Source organism: Bombina bombina, chromosome 4 (genome assembly GCF_027579735.1).
Source record: "Bombina bombina isolate aBomBom1 chromosome 4, aBomBom1.pri, whole genome shotgun sequence".
NCBI classification, from domain to species: domain Eukaryota; kingdom Metazoa; phylum Chordata; class Amphibia; order Anura; family Bombinatoridae; genus Bombina; species Bombina bombina.
The window spans coordinates 38,626,947-38,651,486 of NC_069502.1; the positions used below are offsets into that span (position 1 = coordinate 38,626,947).

The 24,540-nt window shown below is 42.8% G+C and overlaps 1 protein-coding gene across 2 annotated transcripts in view; it reads right to left on the bottom strand.

The window, feature by feature from the left end:
• The window catches only part of LOC128655877 (DNA (cytosine-5)-methyltransferase 3A), an 877,286-nt gene that overhangs the window by 477,908 nt on the left and 374,838 nt on the right, over positions 1-24,540 (bottom strand). For both annotated transcript variants that reach the window (XM_053709465.1, XM_053709464.1), the window contains exon 4: positions 9,095-9,446. In XM_053709465.1, the coding sequence (XP_053565440.1) occupies positions 9,095-9,446 (352 nt within the window). The remainder of the gene's footprint in view (positions 1-9,094; positions 9,447-24,540) is intronic.

Here is a 24,540-nt window from a genome sequence, read left to right on the forward strand (position 1 = left end):
AAGTACACAGCTACACTCAGCAAGTACACAGCTACACTCAGCAAGTACACAGCTACACTCAGTAAGTACACAGCTACACTTAGCAAGTACACAGCTACACTCAGCAAGTACACAGCTACACTCAGCAAGTACAGAGCTACACTCAGTAAGTACACAGCTACACTCAGCAAGTACACAGCTACACTCAGTAAGTACACAGCTACACTCAGTAAGTACACAGCTACACTCAGCAAGTACACAGCTACACTCAGCAAGTACACAGCTACACTCAGCAAGTACAGAGCTACATTCAGTAAGTACACAGCTACACTCAGCAAGTACACAGCTACTTGCTGAGTGTCCCAGCAAGTACAGAGCTACACTCAGCAAGTACAGAGCTACACTCAGCAAGTACACAGCTACACTCAGCAAGTACAGAGCTACACTCAGCAAGTACACAGCTACACTCAGCAAGTACACAGCTACACTCAGCAAGTACACAGCTACATTCAGCAAGTACACAGCTACACTCAACAAGTACAGAGCTATACTCAACAAGTACAGAGCTACACTCAGCAAGTACAGAGCTACACTCAGCAAGTACACAGCTACACTCAGCAAGTACACAGCTACACTCAGCAAGTACACAGCTACACTCATCAAGTACACAGCTATACTCAGCAAATACACAGCTACACTCAGCAAGTACACAGCTATACTCAGCAAGTACACAGCTGCACTCAGTAAGTACACAGCTACACTCAGTAAGTACACAGCTACACTCAGCAAGTACACAGCTACTTGCTGAGTGTCCCAGCAAGTACAGAGCTACACTCAGCAAGTACAGAGCTACACTCAGCAAGTACACAGCTACACTCAGCAAGTACAGAGCTACACTCAGCAAGTACACAGCTACACTCAGCAAGTACACAGCTACACTCAGCAAGTACACAGCTACACTCAGCAAGTACACAGCTACATTCAGCAAGTACACAGCTACACTCAACAAGTACAGAGCTATACTCAACAAGTACAGAGCTACACTCAGCAAGTACAGAGCTACACTCAGCAAGTACACAGCTACACTCAGCAAGTACACAGCTACACTCATCAAGTACACAGCTATACTCAGCAAATACACAGCTACACTCAGCAAGTACACAGCTATACTCAGCAAGTACACAGCTACACTCAGTAAGTACACAGCTACACTCAGTAAGTACACAGCTACACTCAGTAAGTACACAGCTACACTTAGCAAGTACACAGCTACACTCAGCAAGTACACAGCTACACTCAGCAAGTACAGAGCTACACTCAGCAAGTACAGAGCTACACTCAGCAAGTACAGAGCTACACTCAGCAAGTACAGAGCTACACTCAGCAAGTACACAGCTACACTCAGCAAGTACACAGCTACACTCAGCAAGTACACAGCTACACTCAGCAAGTACACAGTTACAGTCAGCAAGTACACAGCTACACTCAACAAGAACAGAGCTACACTTAACAAGTACAGAGCTACACTCAGCAAGTACAGAGCTACACTCAGCAAGTACAGAGCTACACTCAGCAAGTACAGAGCTACACTCAGCAAGTACAGAGCTACACTCAGCAAGTACACAGCTACACTCAGCAAGTACACAGCTACACTCAGTAAGTACACAGCTACACTCAGCAAGTACACAGCTACACTCAGCAAGTACAGAGCTACACTCAGCAAGTACACAGCTATACTCAGCAAATACACAGCTACACTCAGCAAGTACACAGCTATACTCAGCAAGTACAGAGCTACACTCAGTAAGTACACAGCTACACTCAGTAAGTACACAGCTACACTCAGCAAGTACACAGCTACACTCAGCAAGTACACAGCTACACTCAGCAAGTACAGAGCTACACTCAGTAAGTACACAGCTACACTCAGCAAGTACAGAGCTACACTCAGCAAGTACAGAGCTACACTCAGCAAGTACACAGCTACACTCAGCAAGTACACAGCTACACTCAGCAAGTACAGAGCTACACTCAGTAAGTACACAGCTACACTCAGCAAGTACAGAGCTACACTCAGCAAGTACAGAGCTACACTCAGCAAGTACACAGCTACACTCAGCAAGTACACTGTGATAGTTATAACTCATCCGATCTCGCTGCTCTTCGGGTTTTTGACAGCTTTATTGACAAGCTGTCACTAAGCACCCACACTAACTACACTGTTCTACCCCCTATACCGGCGCCCCCGGAGCCCCCCCGCAACTAAATAAAGTTATTAACCCCTAAATTGCCGCTCCCGGACACCGCCGCCACCTACATTATACCTAGGAACCCCTATCCTGCCCCCCCTATACCGCCACCACCTATAATAAAGTTATTAACCCCTATTCTGCGGATCCCGGACCTCGCCACAACTAAATAAATAGTTTAACCCCTAAACCGCCGCTCCCGGACCCCGCCGCCACCTATATTAAACTTATTAATCTCTAATCTGCCTCCCCTACACCGTCGCCACCTATAATAAATGTATTAACCCCTATCCTGCCCCCCCTACACCGTCGCCACTGTAATAAAATTATTAACCCCTAAACCTAAGTCTAACACAAGCAAGTACAGAGCTACACTCAGTAAGTACACAGCTACACTCAGCAAGTACACAGCTACACTCAGCAAGTACAGAGCTACATTCAGTAAGTACACAGCTACACTCAGCAAGTACACAGCTACTTGCTGAGTGTCCCAGCAAGTACAGAGCTACACTCAGCAAGTACAGAGCTACACTCAGCAAGTACACAGCTACACTCAGCAAGTACAGAGCTACACTCAGCAAGTACACAGCTACACTCAGCAAGTACACAGCTACACTCAGCAAGTACACAGCTACATTCAGCAAGTACACAGCTACACTCAACAAGTACAGAGCTACACTCAACAAGTACAGAGCTACACTCAGCAAGTACACAGCTACACTCAGCAAGTACACAGCTACACTCAGCAAGTAAACAGCTACACTCATCAAGTACACAGCTATACTCAGCAAATACACAGCTACACTCAGCAAGTACACAGCTATACTCAGCAAGTACACAGCTACACTCAGTAAGTACACAGCTACACTCAGTAAGTACACAGCTACACTTAGCAAGTACACAGCTACACTCAGCAAGTACAGAGCTACACTCAGTAAGTACACAGCTACACTCAGCAAGTACAGAGCTACACTCAGCAAGTACAGAGCTACACTCAGCAAGTACAGAGCTACACTCAGCAAGTACAGAGCTACACTCAGCAAGTACACAGCTACACTCAGCAAGTACACAGCTACACTCAGCAAGTACACAGTTACACTCAGCAAGTACACAGCTACACTCAACAAGAACAGAGCTACACTTAACAAGTACAGAGCTACACTCAGCAAGTACAGAGCTACACTCAGCAAGTACAGAGCTACACTCAGCAAGTACAGAGCTACACTCAGCAAGTACAGAGCTACACTCAGCAAGTACAGAGCTACACTCAGCAAGTACACAGCTACACTCAGCAAGTACACAGCTACACTCAGCAAGTACACAGCTACACTCAGCAAGTACACAGCTACACTCAGTAAGTACACAGCTACACTCAGCAAGTACACAGCTACACTCAGCAAGTACAGAGCTACACTCAGCAAGTACACAGCTATACTCAGCAAATACACAGCTACACTCAGCAAGTACACAGCTATACTCAGCAAGTACAGAGCTACACTCAGTAAGTACACAGCTACACTCAGTAAGTACACAGCTACACTCAGCAAGTACACAGCTACACTCAGCAAGTACACAGCTACACTCAGCAAGTACAGAGCTACACTCAGTAAGTACACAGCTACACTCAGCAAGTACACAGCTACACTAAGCAAGTACACTGTGATAGTTATAACTCATCCGATCTCGCTGCTCTTCGGGTTTTTGACAGCTTTATTGACAAGCTGTCACTAAGCACCCACACTAACTACACTGTTCTACCCCCTATACCGGCGCCCCCGGAGCCCCCCCGCAACTAAATAAAGTTATTAACCCCTAAATTGCCGCTCCCGGACACCGCCGCCACCTACATTATACCTAGGAACCCCTATCCTGCCCCCCCTATACCGCCACCACCTATAATAAAGTTATTAACCCCTATTCTGCGGATCCCGGACCTCGCCACAACTAAATAAATAGTTTAACCCCTAAACCGCCGCTCCCGGACCCCGCCGCCACCTATATTAAACTTATTAATCTCTAATCTGCCTCCCCTACACCGTCGCCACCTATAATAAATGTATTAACCCCTATCCTGCCCCCCCTACACCGTCGCCACTGTAATAAAATTATTAACCCCTAAACCTAAGTCTAACACTAACCCTAACACCCCCCTAACTTAAATATTAATTAAATAAATCTAAATAATATTTCTATTATGAACTAAATTAATCCTATTTAAAACTAAATACTTACCTTTAAAATAAACCCTAATATAGCTACAATATAAATAATAATTATATTGTAGCTATCTTAGGATTTATTTTTATTTTACAGGCATCTTTCAATTTATTTTAACTAGGTACAATAGCTATTAAATAGTTATTAACTATTTAATAGCTTACCTATCTAAAATAAAGAGAAATTTACTGTAAAATAAAAACTAACCTAAGTTACAATTACACCTAACACTACACCATACTTTAATAAATTATTCCCATTTAAAACTAAATACTTACCTGTAAAATAAACCCTAAGATAGCTACAATGTAATTAATAATTACATAGTAGCTATTTTATTATTTATATTTATTTTACAGGTAACTTTGTATTTATTTTAGCTAGTTAGAATAGTTATTAAATAGTTATTAACTATTTAATAACTACCTAGCTAAAAGAAATACAAAATTACCTGTGAAATAAATCCTAACCTAAGTTACAATTAAACCTTACACTACACTATCATTAAATTAATTGAATAAATTAGCTACAAATAACTACAATTAAATTCAATTAAATAAACTAACTAAACTTACAAACATTTCAAAAATATTACAACAATTTTAAGCTACTTACACCTAATTTAAGCCCCCTAATAAAATAACAAAGCCCCCCAAAATAAAAAAATGCCCTACCCTATTCTACATTAAAAAGTTACCAGCTCTATTACCTTACCAGCCCTTAAAATGGCCTTTTGCGGGGCATGCCCAAAAGAAAACAGCTCTTTTGCCTGTAAAATAAAAATACAACCCTCTCAACTTTAAAACCCACCACCCACATACCCCTACTCTAACCCAAACCCCCCTTAAATAAACCTAACACTACCCCCCTGAAGATCATTCTACCTTTAGCCATCTTCAGCCAGCCGACCACCGATGGAACCGGAGGAGATCCAGAGCGGCAGAAGTCATCATCCAAGGGGCACTGAAGAAGTCTTCCATCCGATTGAAGTCATCATCCAGGCGGCGCTGAAGAAGTCTTCCATCCGAATGAAGTCTTCATCCAAGCGGCGTCTTCAATCTTCATCTATCTGGAGCGGAGCGGAGCCATCTTCAGACGAGCTGACGCGGAGCCATCCTCTTCTTCCCGACGACTAACGACGAATGACTGTACCTTTAAGTGACGTCATCCAAGATGGCGTCCCTTCAATTCCGATTGGCTGATAGGATTCTATCAGCCAATTGGAATTAAGGTAGGAGAAATCTGATTGGCTGATTTAATCAGCCAATCAGATTGAAGTTCAATCCGATTGGCTGATCCAATCAGCCAATCAGATTGAGCTCGCATTCTATTGGCTGTTCCGAGCTGTTCCACTCCGCTCCGGATGGATGAAGATTGAAGACGCCGCGTGGATGAAGACTTCAATCGGATGGAAGACTTCTTCAGCGCCCCTTGGATGATGACTTCTGCCGCTCCGGATCTCCTCTTCAGTTCCATCGGTGGTCGGCTGGCTGAAGACGGCTAAAGGTAGGATGATCTTCAGGGGGGGTAGTGTTAGGTTTATTTAAGGGGGGTTTGGGTTAGAGTAGGGGTGTGTGGGTGGTGGGTTTTAATGTGGGGGGGGGGTTGTATTTTTATTTTACAGGCAAAAGAGCTGTTTTCTTTGGGGCATGCCCCACAAAAGGCCCTTTTAAGGGCTGGTAAGGTAATAGAGCTGGTAACTTTTTAATGTAGAATAGGGTAGGGCATTTTTTTATTTTGGGGGGCTTTGTTATTTTATTAGGGGGCTAAGATTAGGTGTAAGTAGCTTAAAATTGTTGTAATATTTTTTTAAATGTTTGTAACTTATTTTTTTTATTTTTTGTAACTTAGCTTTTTTTTATTTTTTGTACTTTAGTTAGTTTATTTAATTGAATTTAATTGTAGTTATTTGTAGCTAATTTATTTAATTAATTTAATGATAGTGTAGTGTTAGGTTTAGTTGTAACTTAGGTTAGGATTTATTTTACAGGTAATTTTGTATTTCTTTTAGCTAGGTAGTTATTAAATAGTTAATAACTATTTAATAACTATTCCAACTAGCTAAAATAAATACAAAGTTACCTGTAAAATAAATATAAATCCTAAAATAGCTACAATGTAATTATTAATTACATTGTAGCTATCTTAGGGTTTATTTTACAGGTAAGTATTTAGTTTTAAATAGGAATAATTTATTAAAGTATAGTGTAGTGTTAGGTGTAATTGTAACTTAGGTTAGTTTTTATTTAACAGGTACATTTCTCTTTATTTTAACTAGGTAGCTATTAAATAGTTAATAACTATTTAATAGCTATTGTACCTAGTTAAAATAAATTGAAAGTTGCCTGTAAAATAAAAATAAATCCTAAGATAGCTACAATATAATTATTATTTATATTGTAGCTATATTAGGGTTTATTTTAAAGGTAAGTATTTAGTTTTAAATAGGATTAATTTAGTTAATAAGAGAAATATTATTTAGATTTATTTAATTAATATTTAAGTTAGGGGGGTGTTAGGGTTAAGTGTTAGACTTAGGTTTAGGGGTTAATAATTTTATTACAGTGGCGGCGGTGTAGGGGGGCAGGATAAGGGCTAATAAATTTATTATAGGTGGCGACGGTGTAGGGGGGGCAGATTAGGGGTTAATACGTTTAATATAGGTGGCGGCGGGGTCCGGGAGCGGCGGTTTAGGGGTTAAACTATTTATTTTGTTGCGGCTGGGTCCGGGATCGGCAGGATAGGGGTTAATAACTTTATTATAGGTGGCAGCGGTGTAGGGGGGGCAGGATAGGGGTTAATAGGTATTATGTATGTGGCGGCGGGGTCCGGGAGCGGCGGTTTAGGGGTTAAACTATTTATTTTGTTGTGGCTGGGTCCGGGATCGGCAGGATAGGGGTTAATAACTTTATTATAGGTGGCAGCGGTGTAGGGGGGGCAGGATAGGGGTTAATAGGTATTATGTAGGTGGCGGTGGGGTCCTGGAGCGGCGGTTTAGGGGTTAACATATTTATCATAGTTGCGGCGGGCTCCTGGAGCGGCGGTTTAGGGGGTAATACATTTATTTAGTTGTGGCGGTGTAGGGGGGACAGATTAGGGGTGTTTAGACTCGGGGTAGGAATCAATGGGATGTCTGGCAGCAGGGAACATGAACTTTCGCTATGGTCAGACTCCCATTGATTACTATGGGATCTGCCGCCCAGGGCGGCGGTTTGAAAACCAGGTACGCTGGGCCAGAAAAGTGCTGACCGTACCTGCTAGTTTTTTGATAACTAGCAAAAGTAGTCAGATTGTGCCGCACTTGTGTGCAGAACATCTGGAGTGACGTAAGAATCGATCTGTGTCAGAGTGAGTCCGGCGGATCGAAGCTTACGTCACTAAATTCTACTTTTGCCGGTGTCTAGCGCTTGATAACTAAGGCGAATCAGCCTCGCCACAAATACGCTGCGGAATTCCAGTGTATTTGAGGTTGACGGCTTGATAACTAGGGGCCTATGTCTTTTAAAGAGAAAACATATACAAAATTGTCTTCTAGAAAAAGCTAGATGTAGTTCTTCTGGAGACAACTAGATTAAAAAAAAGTATTTTAGAAAGAACAGGTCTAAAGTAATGTTTTCATGAGACAGTTTATTTGAGATAAAGCCTTGAAGAAAAAATAAGACTAAGATAAGGAGGCCCATTTATCAAGCTCCATACGGAGCTCGAGGGCCCGTGTTTCTGGCGAGTCTTCAGACTCGCCAGAAACACAAGTTATGGAGCAGTGGTCTAAAGACCGCTGCTCCATAACCTTGTCCGCCTGCTCTGATGAGGCGGACAGGAATCGCCACAATTCAACTCGATCGAGTACAATCGGGTTGATTGACACCTCCCTGCTGGTGGCCGATTGGCCGCGAGTCAGCAGGGGGCGGAGTTGCACCAGCAGCTCTTGTGAGCTGCTGGTGCAATGCTGAATATGGAGAGCGTATTGCTCTCCGCATTCAGCGATGTCTCTCGGACCTGATCCGCACTGTCGGATCAGGTCTGACAGACACTTGATAATTCGGCCTCAAGGTGTTCATGAGAAAGCTGGATTCAGCTAAGGTCCTATAGAAAAAACATAACTAAGATAGGGTATTAGGGAGACAGCTTGATACGGATAAGGTCTAGAAAAATTATGACCAAGAAAACAACTTCAGGAGAGAGCCAACGTCAGCTAATGTTTTCTAGAGAAAGCTAGACTCATATTAGGTTTTCTGCAGACAACCAGACACAGTTCCATTTTTTTGGAGGGAGCCAGACTGGCTAAACATAGGATTTAAGATTAGATAATGGTCTTTTTAAAGCCTGTACACATCTTTATAGCCACAACATTTATCAGTGCTATTTTCTGGCTAATCAGATTTTGGAAGATATGGGATCCATATGGCATAGGATTTCGAGTGATGGTTAGGCATTGACCAACCATTCAGCAATACTGCATGATTTAAGGTTAAGGTCCTATTATTTCTCAACAAGGGTCATGTGTAGCTGGGTGGGAGCAAGTGGCCTATAAATGAGCCTAGCCGGTTATCTATGAAATGATGTTGACATCTTTATAAAAAGTTAACATTGCTGACAATGTTGTAATAACGTCTTCTTATTCACCCATGATCTGGTAGTAACAAACTTACTTTTTTCTGAGCTGCTGGACAAGCTCCTTCTCCCTCTCTTCTTGGGTGTTGAGATTGTCAGAATGTCATTTTCCTCCATATCCTGAGATTCTGGTCCGTCACTTGGTGTGCAACATCCATTCTCTATTGGCGGTGCCCCGTCTCTAATCCCATCCGGTGAATACTCACAAGTCTTTTTTTCTCTTGGAATAAGACTCTGCCCATCTTTGTCCTGGACATGTCTCTCTGGCTTATGTTGGGTTCTCGCCATCTCCAACTCTCCATTGTGCACAGGGTCCAGGAGGCTGGTGTTAGGGGACGTGTGGCACTTAGGGACTGAGGCAATTTCTTTGGATGCATTGAAGCTTTGCAACTAAGGAAATAAAAACAATAGATTCAGTCTGATATATCTAGTTCTAGTGACTCCTGTGAGGGCCCATGCACCAATATACCAAAACTCGACCTTCTCAGGGTCAGCAGTGGCTTGTATGACACAAATGATGTCTTCTAAAGCAATACCACTACCAGCTCTCTGAGAAGACATGGTGTTTGAGTACTGGTGCACGGGCCCTCCCAGCATATGTGCGTATGTTGCAGAAAAGCCGTAACAACTTTTACTAGAAGCATTTTTGGTAATGAAAGTATATTGCAAAAATGCTTCTATTTCAAATTGAGATGTATTTTTTGAACATTTCTGTTTTGATCTTTCTATACCTTTAAAAAAGTAGTTAATTCTTCTAATATAGTTAGAATTTAGCTCAATGACATGGGCAATTTGCAGCCATTCTCACCACCTGCAGATGTATAAGAGGTGAAGACAGTCACACTGGTTCTGCAGTGCACAATGAGTAACACGGTATATATATATATTTATTATCTTACAGCATTCGTGCAATGCACAAGCAGGGTCTCTTGCATTCTCATGAGTACATGTATAATCTTCACATGCACAATGATCACTTTTGATTGGCTGGACAAAATATAAAATTAATAATCCATGTAAATATCTGCTAAAGGGCTAGAGCAGTAAGGCGCAGTAAGGAGCAGTAAGGCACTTACTGAGAGCTACCTGCTGATTGGTGACTGCACATATATGCCTCTAGTTCCCAGTAGTGCATTTCTGATTCTTCAAAAAATAATACCAAGAGAATGAAGCACAGCTGATAATACAAATACATTGGAAAATTGTTTAAAACCACCTCTTTTATCTGAATCATGAAAGACAATTTGGGGTGTCCCTTTAGGCATAAGTTAATATCTTAAACAAGGTAAGTATGATCCCTTGTATTTCAACTGTTCTCCAGATAATTTTGTTTCTTCTAAATGTCCCACACAAATACAACTTACATATCTGTCTGTCTGTCTGTGTCTGTGTAATCTGTCTATCATCTATCTCTCTATCTCTCTATCTATCTCTCTATCATCATCTATCTGTCTGCCATATGAACTAAGTAGAATAAAAACAGAATTTATGTTTACCTGATAAATTTCTTTCTCCAACGGTGTGTCCGGTCCACGGCGTCATCCTTACTTGTGGGATATTCTCTTCCCCAACAGGAAATGGCAAAGAGCCCAGCAAAGCTGGTCACATGATCCCTCCTAGGCTCCGCCTACCCCAGTCATTCGACCGACGTTAAGGAGGAATATTTGCATAGGAGAAACCATATGGTACCGTGGTGACTGTAGTTAAAGAAAATAAATTATCAGACCTGATTAAAAAACCAGGGCGGGCCGTGGACCGGACACACCGTTGGAGAAAGAAATTTATCAGGTAAACATAAATTCTGTTTTCTCCAACATAGGTGTGTCCGGTCCACGGCGTCATCCTTACTTGTGGGAACCAATACCAAAGCTTTAGGACACGGATGAAGGGAGGGAGCAAATCAGGTCACCTAAATGGAAGGCACCACGGCTTGCAAAACCTTTCTCCCAAAAATAGCCTCAGAAGAAGCAAAAGTATCAAACTTGTAAAATTTGGTAAAAGTGTGCAGTGAAGACCAAGTCGCTGCCCTACATATCTGATCAACAGAAGCCTCGTTCTTGAAGGCCCATGTGGAAGCCACAGCCCTAGTGGAATGAGCTGTGATTCTTTCGGGAGGCTGCCGTCCGGCAGTCTCGTAAGCCAATCTGATGATGCTTTTAATCCAAAAAGAGAGAGAGGTAGAAGTTGCTTTTTGACCTCTCCTTTTACCTGAATAAACAACAAACAAGGAAGATGTTTGTCTAAAATCCTTTGTAGCATCTAAATAGAATTTTAGAGCGCGAACAACATCCAAATTGTGCAACAAACGTTCCTTCTTTGAAACTGGTTTTGGACACAGAGAAGGTACGATAATCTCCTGGTTAATGTTTTTGTTAGAAACAACTTTTGGAAGAAAACCAGGTTTAGTACGTAAAACCACCTTATCTGCATGGAACACCAGATAAGGTGGAGAACACTGCAGAGCAGATAATTCTGAGACTCTTCTAGCAGAAGAAATCGCAACTAAAAACAAAACTTTCCAAGATAATAACTTAATATCAACGGAATGTAAGGGTTCAAACGGAACCCCCTGAAGAACTGAAAGAACTAAATTGAGACTCCAAGGAGGAGTCAAAGGTTTGTAAACAGGCTTGATTCTAACCAGAGCCTGAACAAAGGCTTGAACATCTGGCACAGCTGCCAGCTTTTTGTGAAGTAATACCGACAAGGCAGAAATCTGTCCCTTCAGGGAACTAGCAGATAATCCTTTTTCCAATCCTTCTTGAAGGAAGGATAGAATCCTAGGAATCTTAACCTTGTCCCAAGGGAATCCTTTAGATTCACACCAACAGATATATTTTTTCCAAATTTTGTGGTAAATCTTTCTAGTTACAGGCTTTCTGGCCTGAACAAGAGTATCGATAACAGAATCTGAGAATCCTCGCTTCGATAAAATCAAGCGTTCAATCTCCAAGCAGTCAGCTGGAGTGAAACCAGATTCGGATGTTCGAACGGACCCTGAACAAGAAGGTCTCGTCTCAAAGGTAGCTTCCAAGGTGGAGCCGATGACATATTCACCAGATCTGCATACCAAGTCCTGCGTGGCCACGCAGGAGCTATCAAGATCACCAACGCCCTCTCCTGATTGATCCTGGCTACCAGCCTGGGGATGAGAGGAAATGGCGGGAACACATAAGCTAGTTTGAAGGTCCAAGGTGCTACTAGTGCATCCACTAGAGCCGCCTTGGGATCCCTGGATCTGGCCCCGTAGCAAGGAACTTTGAAGTTCTGACGAGAGGCCATCAGATCCATGTCTGGAATGCCCCACAGGTGAGTGACTTGGGCAAAGATTTCCGGATGGAGTTCCCACTCCCCCGGATGCAATGTCTGACGACTCAGAAAATCCGCTTCCCAATTTTCCACTCCTGGGATGTGGATAGCAGACAGGTGGCAGGAGTGAGACTCCGCCCATAGAATGATTTTGGTCACTTCTTCCATCGCTAGGGAACTCCTTGTTCCCCCCTGATGGTTGATGTACGCAACAGTTGTCATGTTGTCTGATTGAAACCGTATGAACTTGGTCCTCGCTAGCCGAGGCCAGGCCTTGAGAGCATTGAATATCGCTCTCAGTTCCAGAATATTTATCGGTAGAAGAGATTCTTCCCGAGACCAAAGACCCTGAGCTTTCAGGGATCCCCAGACCGCGCCCCAGCCCATCAGACTGGCGTCGGTCGTGACAATGACCCACTCTGGTCTGCGGAACGTCATCCCTTGAGACAGATTGTCCAGGGACAGCCACCAACGGAGTGAGTCTCTGGTCCTCTGATTTACTTGTATCTTCGGAGACAAGTCTGTATAGTCCCCATTCCACTGACTGAGCATGCACAGTTGTAATGGTCTTAGATGAATGCGCGCAAAAGGAACTATGTCCATCGCCGCTACCATCAACCCTATCACTTCCATGCACTGAGCTATGGAAGGAAGAGGAACGGAATGAAGTATCCGACAAGAGTCTAGAAGTTTTGTTTTTCTGGCCTCTGTTAGAAAGATCCTCATTTCTAAAGAGTCTATAATTGTTCCCAAGAAGGGAACCCTTGTTGACGGGGATAGAGAACTCTTTTCCACGTTCACTTTCCAGCCGTGAGATCTGAGAAAGGCCAGGACAATGTCCGTGTGAGCCTTTGCTTGAGGAAGGGACGACGCTTGAATCAGAATGTCGTCCAGGTAAGGTACTACTGCAATGCCCCTTGGTCTTAGCACCGCTAGAAGGGAGCCTAGTACCTTTGTGAAAATCCTTGGAGCAGTGGCTAATCCGAAAGGAAGCGCCACGAACTGGTAATGTTTGTCCAGGAATGCAAACCTTAGGAACCGATGATGTTCCTTGTGGATAGGAATATGTAGATACGCATCCTTTAAATCCACCGTGGTCATGAATTGACCCTCCTGGATGGAAGGAAGAATAGTTCGAATGGTTTCCATCTTGAAAGATGGAACCTTGAGAAACTTGTTTAAGATCTTGAGATCTAAGATTGGTCTGAACGTTCCCTCTTTTTTGGGAACTATGAACAGATTGGAGTAGAACCCCATCCCTTGTTCTCTTAGTGGAACAGGATGAATCACTCCCATTTTTAACAGGTCTTCTACACAATGTAAGAACGCCTGTCTTTTTATGTGGTCTGAAGACAACTGAGACCTGTGGAACCTCCCCCTTGGGGGAAGTCCCTTGAATTCCAGAAGATAACCCTGGGAGACTATTTCTAGCGCCCAAGGATCCAGAACATCTCTTGCCCAAGCCTGAGCGAAGAGAGAGAGTCTGCCCCCCACCAGATCCGGTCCCGGATCGGGGGCCAATATTTCATGCTGTCTTGGTAGCAGTGGCAGGCTTCTTGGCCTGCTTTCCCTTGTTCCAGCCTTGCATTGGTCTCCAAGCTGGCTTGGCTTGAGAAGTATTACCCTCTTGCTTAGAGGACGTAGCACTTTGGGCTGGTCCGTTTTTACGAAAGGGACGAAAATTGGGTCTATTTTTTGCCTTGAAAGGCCGATCCTGAGGAAGGGCGTGGCCCTTACCCCCAGTGATATCCGAGATAATCTCTTTCAAGTCAGGGCCAAACAGCGTTTTCCCCTTGAAAGGAATGTTTAGTAGCTTGTTCTTGGAAGACGCGTCAGCCGACCAAGATTTCAACCAAAGCGCTCTGCGCGCCACAATAGCAAACCCAGAATTCTTAGCCGCTAACCTAGCCAATTGCAAAGTGGCGTCTAGGGTGAAAGAATTAGCCAATTTGAGAGCATTGATTCTGTCCATAATCTCCTCATAAGGAGGAGAATCACTATCGAGCGCCTTTATCAGTTCATCAAACCAGAAACATGCGGCTGTAGTGACAGGGACAATGCATGAAATTGGTTGTAGAAGGTAACCCTGCTGAACAAACATCTTTTTAAGCAAACCTTCTAATTTTTTATCCATAGGATCTTTGAAGGCACAACTATCCTCTATGGGTATAGTGGTGCGTTTGTTTAAAGTAGAAACCGCTCCCTCGACCTTGGGGACTGTCTGCCATAAGTCCTTTCTGGGGTCGACCATAGGAAACAATTTTTTAAATATGGGGGGAGGGACGAATGGAATACCGGGCCTTTCCCATTCTTTATTAACAATGTCCGCCACCCGCTTGGGTATAGGAAAAGCTTCTGGGAGCTCCGGCACCTCTAGGAACTTGTCCATTTTACATAGTTTCTCTGGGATGACCAACTTTTCACAATCATCCAGAGTGGATAATACCTCCTTAAGCAGAATGCGGAGATGTTCCAACTTAAATTTAAATGCAATTACATCAGGTTCAGCCTGTTGAGAAATGTTCCCTGAATCAGTAATTTCTCCCTCAGACAAAACCTCCCTGGCCCCCTCAGATTGGGTTAGGGGCCCTTTAGAGATATTAATATCAGCGTCGTCATGCTCTTCAGTAACTAAAACAGAGCAGCCACGCTTACGCTGACAAGGGTTCATTTTGGCTAAAATGTTTTTGACAGAATTATCCATTACAGCCGTTAATTGTTGCATAGTAAGCAGTATTGGCGCGCTAGATGTACTAGGGGCCTCCTGAGTGGGCAAGACTCGTGTAGACGAAGGAGGGAATGATGCAGTACCATGCTTACTCCCCTCACTTGAGGAATCATCTTGGGCATCATTGTCATTATCACATAAATCACATTTATTTAAATGAACAGGAATTCTGGCTTCCCCACATTCAGAACACAGTCTATCTGGTAGTTCAGACATGTTAAACAGGCATAAACTTGATAATAAAGTACAAAAAACGTTTTAAAATAAAACCGTTACTGTCACTTTAAATTTTAAACTGAACACACTTTATTACTGCAATTGCGAAAAGACATGAAGGAATTGTACAAAATTCACCAAATTTTCACCACAGTGTCTTAAAGCCTTAAAAGTATTGCACACCAAATTTGGAAGCTTTAACCCTTAAAATAACGGAACCGGAGCCGTTTTAACACTTTAACCCCTTTACAGTCCCTGGTATCTGCTTTGCTGAGACCCAACCAAGCCCAAAGGGGAATACGATACCAAATGACGCCTTCAGAAAGTCTTTTCTAAGTATCAGAGCTCCTCTCACATGCGACTGCATGCCATGCCTCTCAAAAACAAGTGCGCCACACCGGCGCGAAAATGAGACTCTGCTTATGCTTTGGGAAAGCCCCAGAGAAATAAGGTGTCTAATACAGTGCCTGCCGATATTATAATATCAATAAACCCAGATAAAATGATTCCTCAAAGCTAAATATGTTTTAAAACTGAATCGATTTAGCCCAGAAAAGTCTACAATCTTAATAAGCCCTTGTGAAGCCCTTATTTACCATCGTAATAAACATGGCTTACCGGATCCCATAGGGAAAAATGACAGCTTCCAGCATTACATCGTCTTGTTAGAATGTGTCATACCTCAAGCAGCAAGAGACTGCACACTGTTCCCCCAACTGAAGTTACTTGCTCTCAACAGTCCTGTGTGGAACAGCCATGGATTTTAGTTACGGTGCTAAAATCATTTTCCTCATACAAACAGAAATCTTCATCTCTTTTCTGTTTCTGAGTAAATAGTACATACCAGCACTATTTTAAAATAACAAACTCTTGATTGAATAATAAAAACTACAGTTAAACACTAAAAAACTCTAAGCCATCTCCGTGGAGATGTTGCCTGTACAACGGCAAAGAGAATGACTGGGGTAGGCGGAGCCTAGGAGGGATCATGTGACCAGCTTTGCTGGGCTCTTTGCCATTTCCTGTTGGGGAAGAGAATATCCCACAAGTAAGGATGACGCCGTGGACCGGACACACCTATGTTGGAGAAAATGGGTTAACATTTCCAGCAAAACCTCAAGCAGGCAATCTGACATTATAGACGACAGAAAACCACAAGCAGGCAATCTGACATTATAGACGACACAAAACCACAAGCAGGCAATCTGACATTATAGACGACAGAAAATCACAAGCAGGCAATCTGACATTATAGACGACAGAAAACCACAAGCAGACAATCTGACATAATAGACGACACAAAACCACAAGCAGGCAATCTGACATTATAGACGATTATAGACTACACAAAGGCACAAGCGGGCAATCTGACATTATAGACGACACAAAACCACAAGCGGGCAATCTATCTGACATTATAGACTACACAAAACCACAAGCGGGCAATCTGACATTATAGACGATTATAGACTACTCAAAGGCACAAGCGGGCAATCTGACATTATAGACTACACAAAACCACAAGCAGGCAATCTCACATTATAGACTACACAAAACCACAAGCGGGCAATCTGACATTATAGACTACACAAAACCACAAGCTGCCAATCTGACATTATAGACTTCACAAAACCACAAGCAGGCAATCTGACATTATAGACGACACAAAACCACAAGCGGGCAATCTGACATTATAGACTACACAAAACCACAAGCGGCCAATCTGACATTATAGACTTCACAAAACCACAAGCAGGCAAACTGACATTATAGACGATTATAGACTACACAACGGCACAAGCGGGCAATCTGACATTATAGACGACACAAAACCACAAGCGGGCAATCTATCTGACATTATAGACTACACAAAACCACAAGCGGGCAATCTGACATTACAGACTACACAAAGGCACAAGCGGGCAATCTGACATTATAGACTACACAAAACCACAAGCAGGCAATCTCACATTATAGACTACACAAAACCACAAGCGGGCAATCTGACATTATAGACGACACAAAACCACAAGCGGCCAATCTGACATTATAGACGACACAAGACCACAAGCAGCCAATCTGACATTATAGACGACACAAAACCACAAGCGGCCAATCTGACATTATAGACTTCACAAAACCACAAGCAGGCAATCTGACATTATAGACTACACAAAACAACAAGCGGCCAATCTGACATTATAGACTTCACAAAACCACAAGCAGGCAATCTGACATTGAAGACTACACAAAATGTATATTTTTTATAACTAATCATAATAAAGAAGTATCTGGGGTATTAAGGTATAAATCACACTAATGCACACTGAGAACAAGTGACACACACTCATGTGCACAATCACACCAATACACACTGAGAACATGTGAACCACACTCATGCACAATCACACTAATACACACTGAGAACAAGTGACACATATGCACAATCACACTAATACACACTGAGACCAAGTGACACACACTCATGTGCACAATCACACTAATACACACTGAGAACATGTGACACACAATCATGTGCACAGTCACACTAATACACACTGAGAACATGTGACACACAATCATGTGCACAATCACACTAATACACACTGAGAACATGTGACACACAATCATGTGCACAATCACACTAATACACACTGAGAACAAGTGACACACTCATGTGCACAATCACACTAATACACACTGAGAACAAGTGACACACACTCATGTGCACAATCACACTAATACACACTGAGAACAAGTGACACACACTCATGTGCACAATCACACTAATACACACTGAGAACAAGTGACACACACTAATGTGCACAATCACACTAATACACACTGAGAACAAGTGACACACACTCATGTGCACAATCACACTAATACACACTGAGAACAAGTGACACACACTCATGTGCACAATCACACTAATACACACTGAGACCAAGTGACACACACACATGTGCACAATTACACTAATCACACTAATACACATTAAGACCAAGTGACACACACACATGTGCACAATCACACTAATACACACTGAGACCAAGTGACACACACACATGTGCACAATCACACTAATACACACTAAGACCAAGTGACACACACACACATGTGCACAATTACACTAATACACACTGAGACTAAGTGACACACACATGTGCAGAATCATAGTAATACACACTGAGACCAAATAACACGCACAATCACACTCATACACACTGAGAACAAGTGACACACACATGTGCAGAATCACACTAATGCACAATAAGAGCAATTGACACACACACACACATGTGCACAATCACACTAATACTCACTGAGACCACGTGACACACACATGTGCACAATCACACTAACACACACACACACCAAGTGACACACACATGTGCACAATCACACTAATACACACTGAGACCAAGTGACACACACACATGTGCACAATCAGACTAATACACACTGAGAACAAGTGACACACACACACATGTGCACAATCACACTAATACTCACTGAGACCAAGTGACACACACACATGTGCACAATCAGACTAATACACACTGAGACCAAGTGACACATGTGCACAATAACACTAATACACACTGAGACCAAGTGACACACATATGTGCACAATCACACTAACACACACACACACCAAGTGACACACACATGTGCACAATCACACTAATACACACACCAAGTGACACACACATGTGCACAATCACACTAATACACACTGAGACCAAATGACACACACATGTGCACAATCACACTAATACACACTGAGACCAAATGACACACACATGTGCACAATCACACTAATACACACTGAGACCAAGTGACACATACACATGTGCACAATCACACTAATACACACTGAGACCAAGTGACACACACATGTGCACAATCACACTAATACACACTGAGACCAAGTGACACACACACACATGTGCACAATCACACTAATACTCACTGAGACCAAGTGACACACACACATGTGCACAATCACACTAATACTCACTGAGACCAAGTGACACACACATGTGCACAACCACACTAATACACACTAAGACCAAGTGACACACACATGTGCACAATCACACTAATACTCACTGAGACCAAGTGACACACACACATGTGCACAATCAGACTAATACACACTGAGACCAAGTGACACACACACATGTGCACAATCACACTAATACACACTGAGACCAAGTGACACACACACACATGTGCACAATCACACTAATACTCACTGAGACCAAGTGACACACAAATGTGCACAATTACACGAATACTCACTGAGACCAAGTGACACACACATGTGCACAATCACACTAATACACACTGAGACCAAGTGACACACACACATGTGCACAATCACACTAATACTCACTGAGACCAAGTGACACACACACACATGTGCACAATCACACTAATACACACTGAGACCAAGTGACACACATGTGCACAATCACACTAATACTCACTGAGACCAAGTGACACACACATGTGCACAATCACACTAATACACACTGAGACCAAGTGACACACATGTGCACAATCACACTGATACACACTGAGACCAAGTGACACACACATGTGCACAATCACACTAATACTCACTGAGACCAAGTGACACACACACATGTGCACAATCAGACTAATACACACTGAGACCAAGTGACACACACACATGTGCACAATCACACTAATACTCACTGAGACCAAGTGACACACACACACATGTGCACAATCACACTAATACTCACTGAGACCAAGTGACACACACATGTGCACAATTACACTAATACTCACTGAGACCAAGTGACACACACATGTGCATAATTACACTAATACACACTGAGACCAAGTGACACACACATGTGCACAATTACACTAATACACACTGAGACCAAGTGACACACACACATGTACACAATTACACTAATACACACTGGGGCCAAGTGACACACACATGTGCACAATTACACTAATACACACTGGGGCAAAGTGACACACACATGTGCACAATCACACTAATACACACTGAGACCAAGTGACACACACATGTGCACAATTACACTAATACACACTGAGACCAAGTGACACACACACATGTGCACAATTACACTAATACACACTGGGGCCAAGTGACACACACATGTGAACAATTACACTAATACACACTGGGGCCATGTGACACACACATGTGCACAATCACACTAATACACACTGAGAATAAATGACACACACATGTGCACAATTACACTAATATACACTGAGACCAAGTGACACACACATGTGCACAATTATACTAATACACACTGAGACCAAGTGACACACACATGTGCACAATTACACTAATACACACTGAGACCAAGTGACACACACACATGTGCACAATCACACTAATACACACTGAGACCAAGTGACATACACATGTGCACAATCACACTAATACACACTGAGACCAAGTGACACACACACATGTGCACAATCACACTGATACACACTGAGACCAAGTGACACACATATGTGCACAATCACACTAATACTCACTGAGACCAAGTGACACACACACACATGTGCACAATCACACTAATACACACTGAGACCAAGTGACACACACATGTGCACAATCACACTAATACACACTGAGACCAAGTGACACACACATATGTGCACAATCACACTAATACTCACTGAGACCAAGTGACACACACACATGTGCACAATCACACTAATACACACTGAGACCAAGTGACACACACATGTGCACAATCAGACTAATACACACTGACACCAAGTGACACACACACATGTGCACAATCAGACTAATACACACTGAGACCAAGTGACACACACACACATGTGCACAATCACACTAATACTCACTGAGACCAAGTGACACACACATGTGCACAACCACACTAATACACACTAAGACCAAGTGACACACACATGTGCACAATCACACTAATACACACTGAGAACAAGTGACACACACATGTGCACAATCACACTAATACACACTGAGACCAAGTGACACACACATGTGCACAATTACACTAATACACACTGAGACCAAGTGACACACACACATGTGCACAATTACACTAATACACACTGGGGCCAAGTGACACACACATGTGAACAATTACACTAATACACACTGGGGCCATGTGACACACACATGTGCACAATCACACTAATACACACTGAGAATAAATGACACACACATGTGCACAATTACACTAATATACACTGAGACCAAGTGACACACACATGTGCACAATTATACTAATACACACTGAGACCAAGTGACACACACATGTGCACAATTACACTAATACACACTGAGACCAAGTGACACACACACATGTGCACAATCACACTAATACACACTGAGACCAAGTGACATACACATGTGCACAATCACACTAATACACACTGAGACCAAGTGACACACACACATGTGCACAATCACACTGATACACACTGAGACCAAGTGACACACATATGTGCACAATCACACTAATACTCACTGAGACCAAGTGACACACACACACATGTGCACAATCACACTAATACACACTGAGACCAAGTGACACACACACATGTGCACAATCACACTAATACACACTGAGACCAAGTGACACACACATATGTGCACAATCACACTAATACTCACTGAGACCAAGTGACACACACACATGTGCACAATCACACTAATACACACTGAGACCAAGTGACTCACACACATGTGCACAATCACACTAATACACACTGAGACCAAGTGACACACACATGTGCACAATCAGACTAATACACACTGACACCAAGTGACACACACACATGTGCACAATCAGACTAATACACACTGAGACCAAGTGACACACACACACATGTGCACAATCACACTAATACTCACTGAGACCAAGTGACACACACACATGTGCACAATCACACTAATACTCACTGAGACCAAGTGACACACACATGTGCACAACCACACTAATACACACTAAGACCAAGTGACACACACATGTGCACAATCACACTAATACTCACTGAGACCAAGTGACACACACACATGTGCACAATCAGACTAATACACACTGAGACCAAGTGACACACACATGTGCACAATCACACTAATACTCACTGAGACCAAGTGACACACACACACATGTGCACAATCACACTAATACTCACTGAGACCAAGTGACACACAAATGTGCACAATTACACAAATACTCACTGAGACCAAGTGACACACACATGTGCACAATCACACTAATACACACTGAGACCAAGTGACACACACACATGTGCACAATCACACTAATACTCACTGAGACCAAGTGACACACACACACATGTGCACAATCACACTAATACACACTGAGACCAAGTGACACACATGTGCACAATCACACTAATACTCACTGAGACCAAGTGACACACACATGTGCACAATCACACTAATACACACTGAGACCAAGTGACACACATGTGCGCAATCACACTGATACACACTGAGACCAAGTGACACACACATGTGCACAATCACACTAATACTCACTGAGACCAAGTGACACACACACATGTGCACAATCAGACTAATACACACTGAGACCAAGTGACACACACACATGTGCACAATCACACTAATACTCACTGAGACCAAGTGACACACACACACGTGCACAATCACACTAATACTCACTGAGACCAAGTGACACACACATGTGCACAATTACACTAATACTCACTGAGACCAAGTGACACACACATGTGCATAATTACACTAATACACACTGAGACCAAGTGACACACACATGTGCACAATTACACTAATACACACTGAGACCAAGTGACACACACACATGTGCACAATTACACTAATACACACTGGGGCCAAGTGACACACACATGTGCACAATTACACTAATACACACTGGGGCAAAGTGACACACACATGTGCACAATCACACTAATACACACTGAGACCAAGTGACACACACATGTGCACAATTACACTAATACACACTGAGACCAAGTGACACACACACATGTGCACAATTACACTAATACACACTGGGTCCAAGTGACACACACATGTGAACAATTACACTAATACACACTGGGGCCAAGTGACACACACATGTGCACAATCACACTAATACACACTGAGAATAAATGACACACACATGTGCACAATTACACTAATATACACTGAGACCAAGTGACACACACATGTGCACAATTATACTAATACACACTGAGACCAAGTGACACACACATGTGCACAATTACACTAATACACACTGAGACCAAGTGACACACACACATGTGCACAATCACACTAATACACACTGAGACCAAGTGACATACACATGTGCACAATCACACTAATACACACTGAGACCAAGTGACACACACACATGTGCACAATCACACTGATACACACTGAGACCAAGTGACACACACATGTGCACAATCACACTAATACACACTGAGACCAAGTGACACACACATGTGCACAATCACACTAATACTCACTGAGACCAAGTGACACACACATGTGCACAATCACACTAATACACACTGAGACCAAGTGACACACATATGTGCACAATCACACTAATACTCACTGAGACCAAGTGACACACACACACATGTGCACAATCACACTAATACACACTGAGACCAAGTGACACACACACATGTGCACAATCACACTAATACACACTGAGACCAAGTGACACACACATATGTGCACAATCACACTAATACTCACTGAGACCAAGTGACACACACACATGTGCACAATCACACTAATACACACTGAGACCAAGTGACTCACACACATGTGCACAATCACACTAATACACACTGAGACCAAGTGACACACACATGTGCACAATCAGACTAATACACACTGACACCAAGTGACACACACACATGTGCACAATCAGACTAATACACACTGACACCAAGTGACACACACATGTGCACAATCACGCTAATACACACTGAGAACAAGTGACACACACATGTGCACAATCACACTAATACACACTGAGACCAAGTGACACACACACATGTGCACAATCACACTAATACACACTGAGACCAAGTGACACACACACACATGTGCACAATCACACTAATACACACTGAGACCAAGTGACACACACACACATGTGCACAATCACA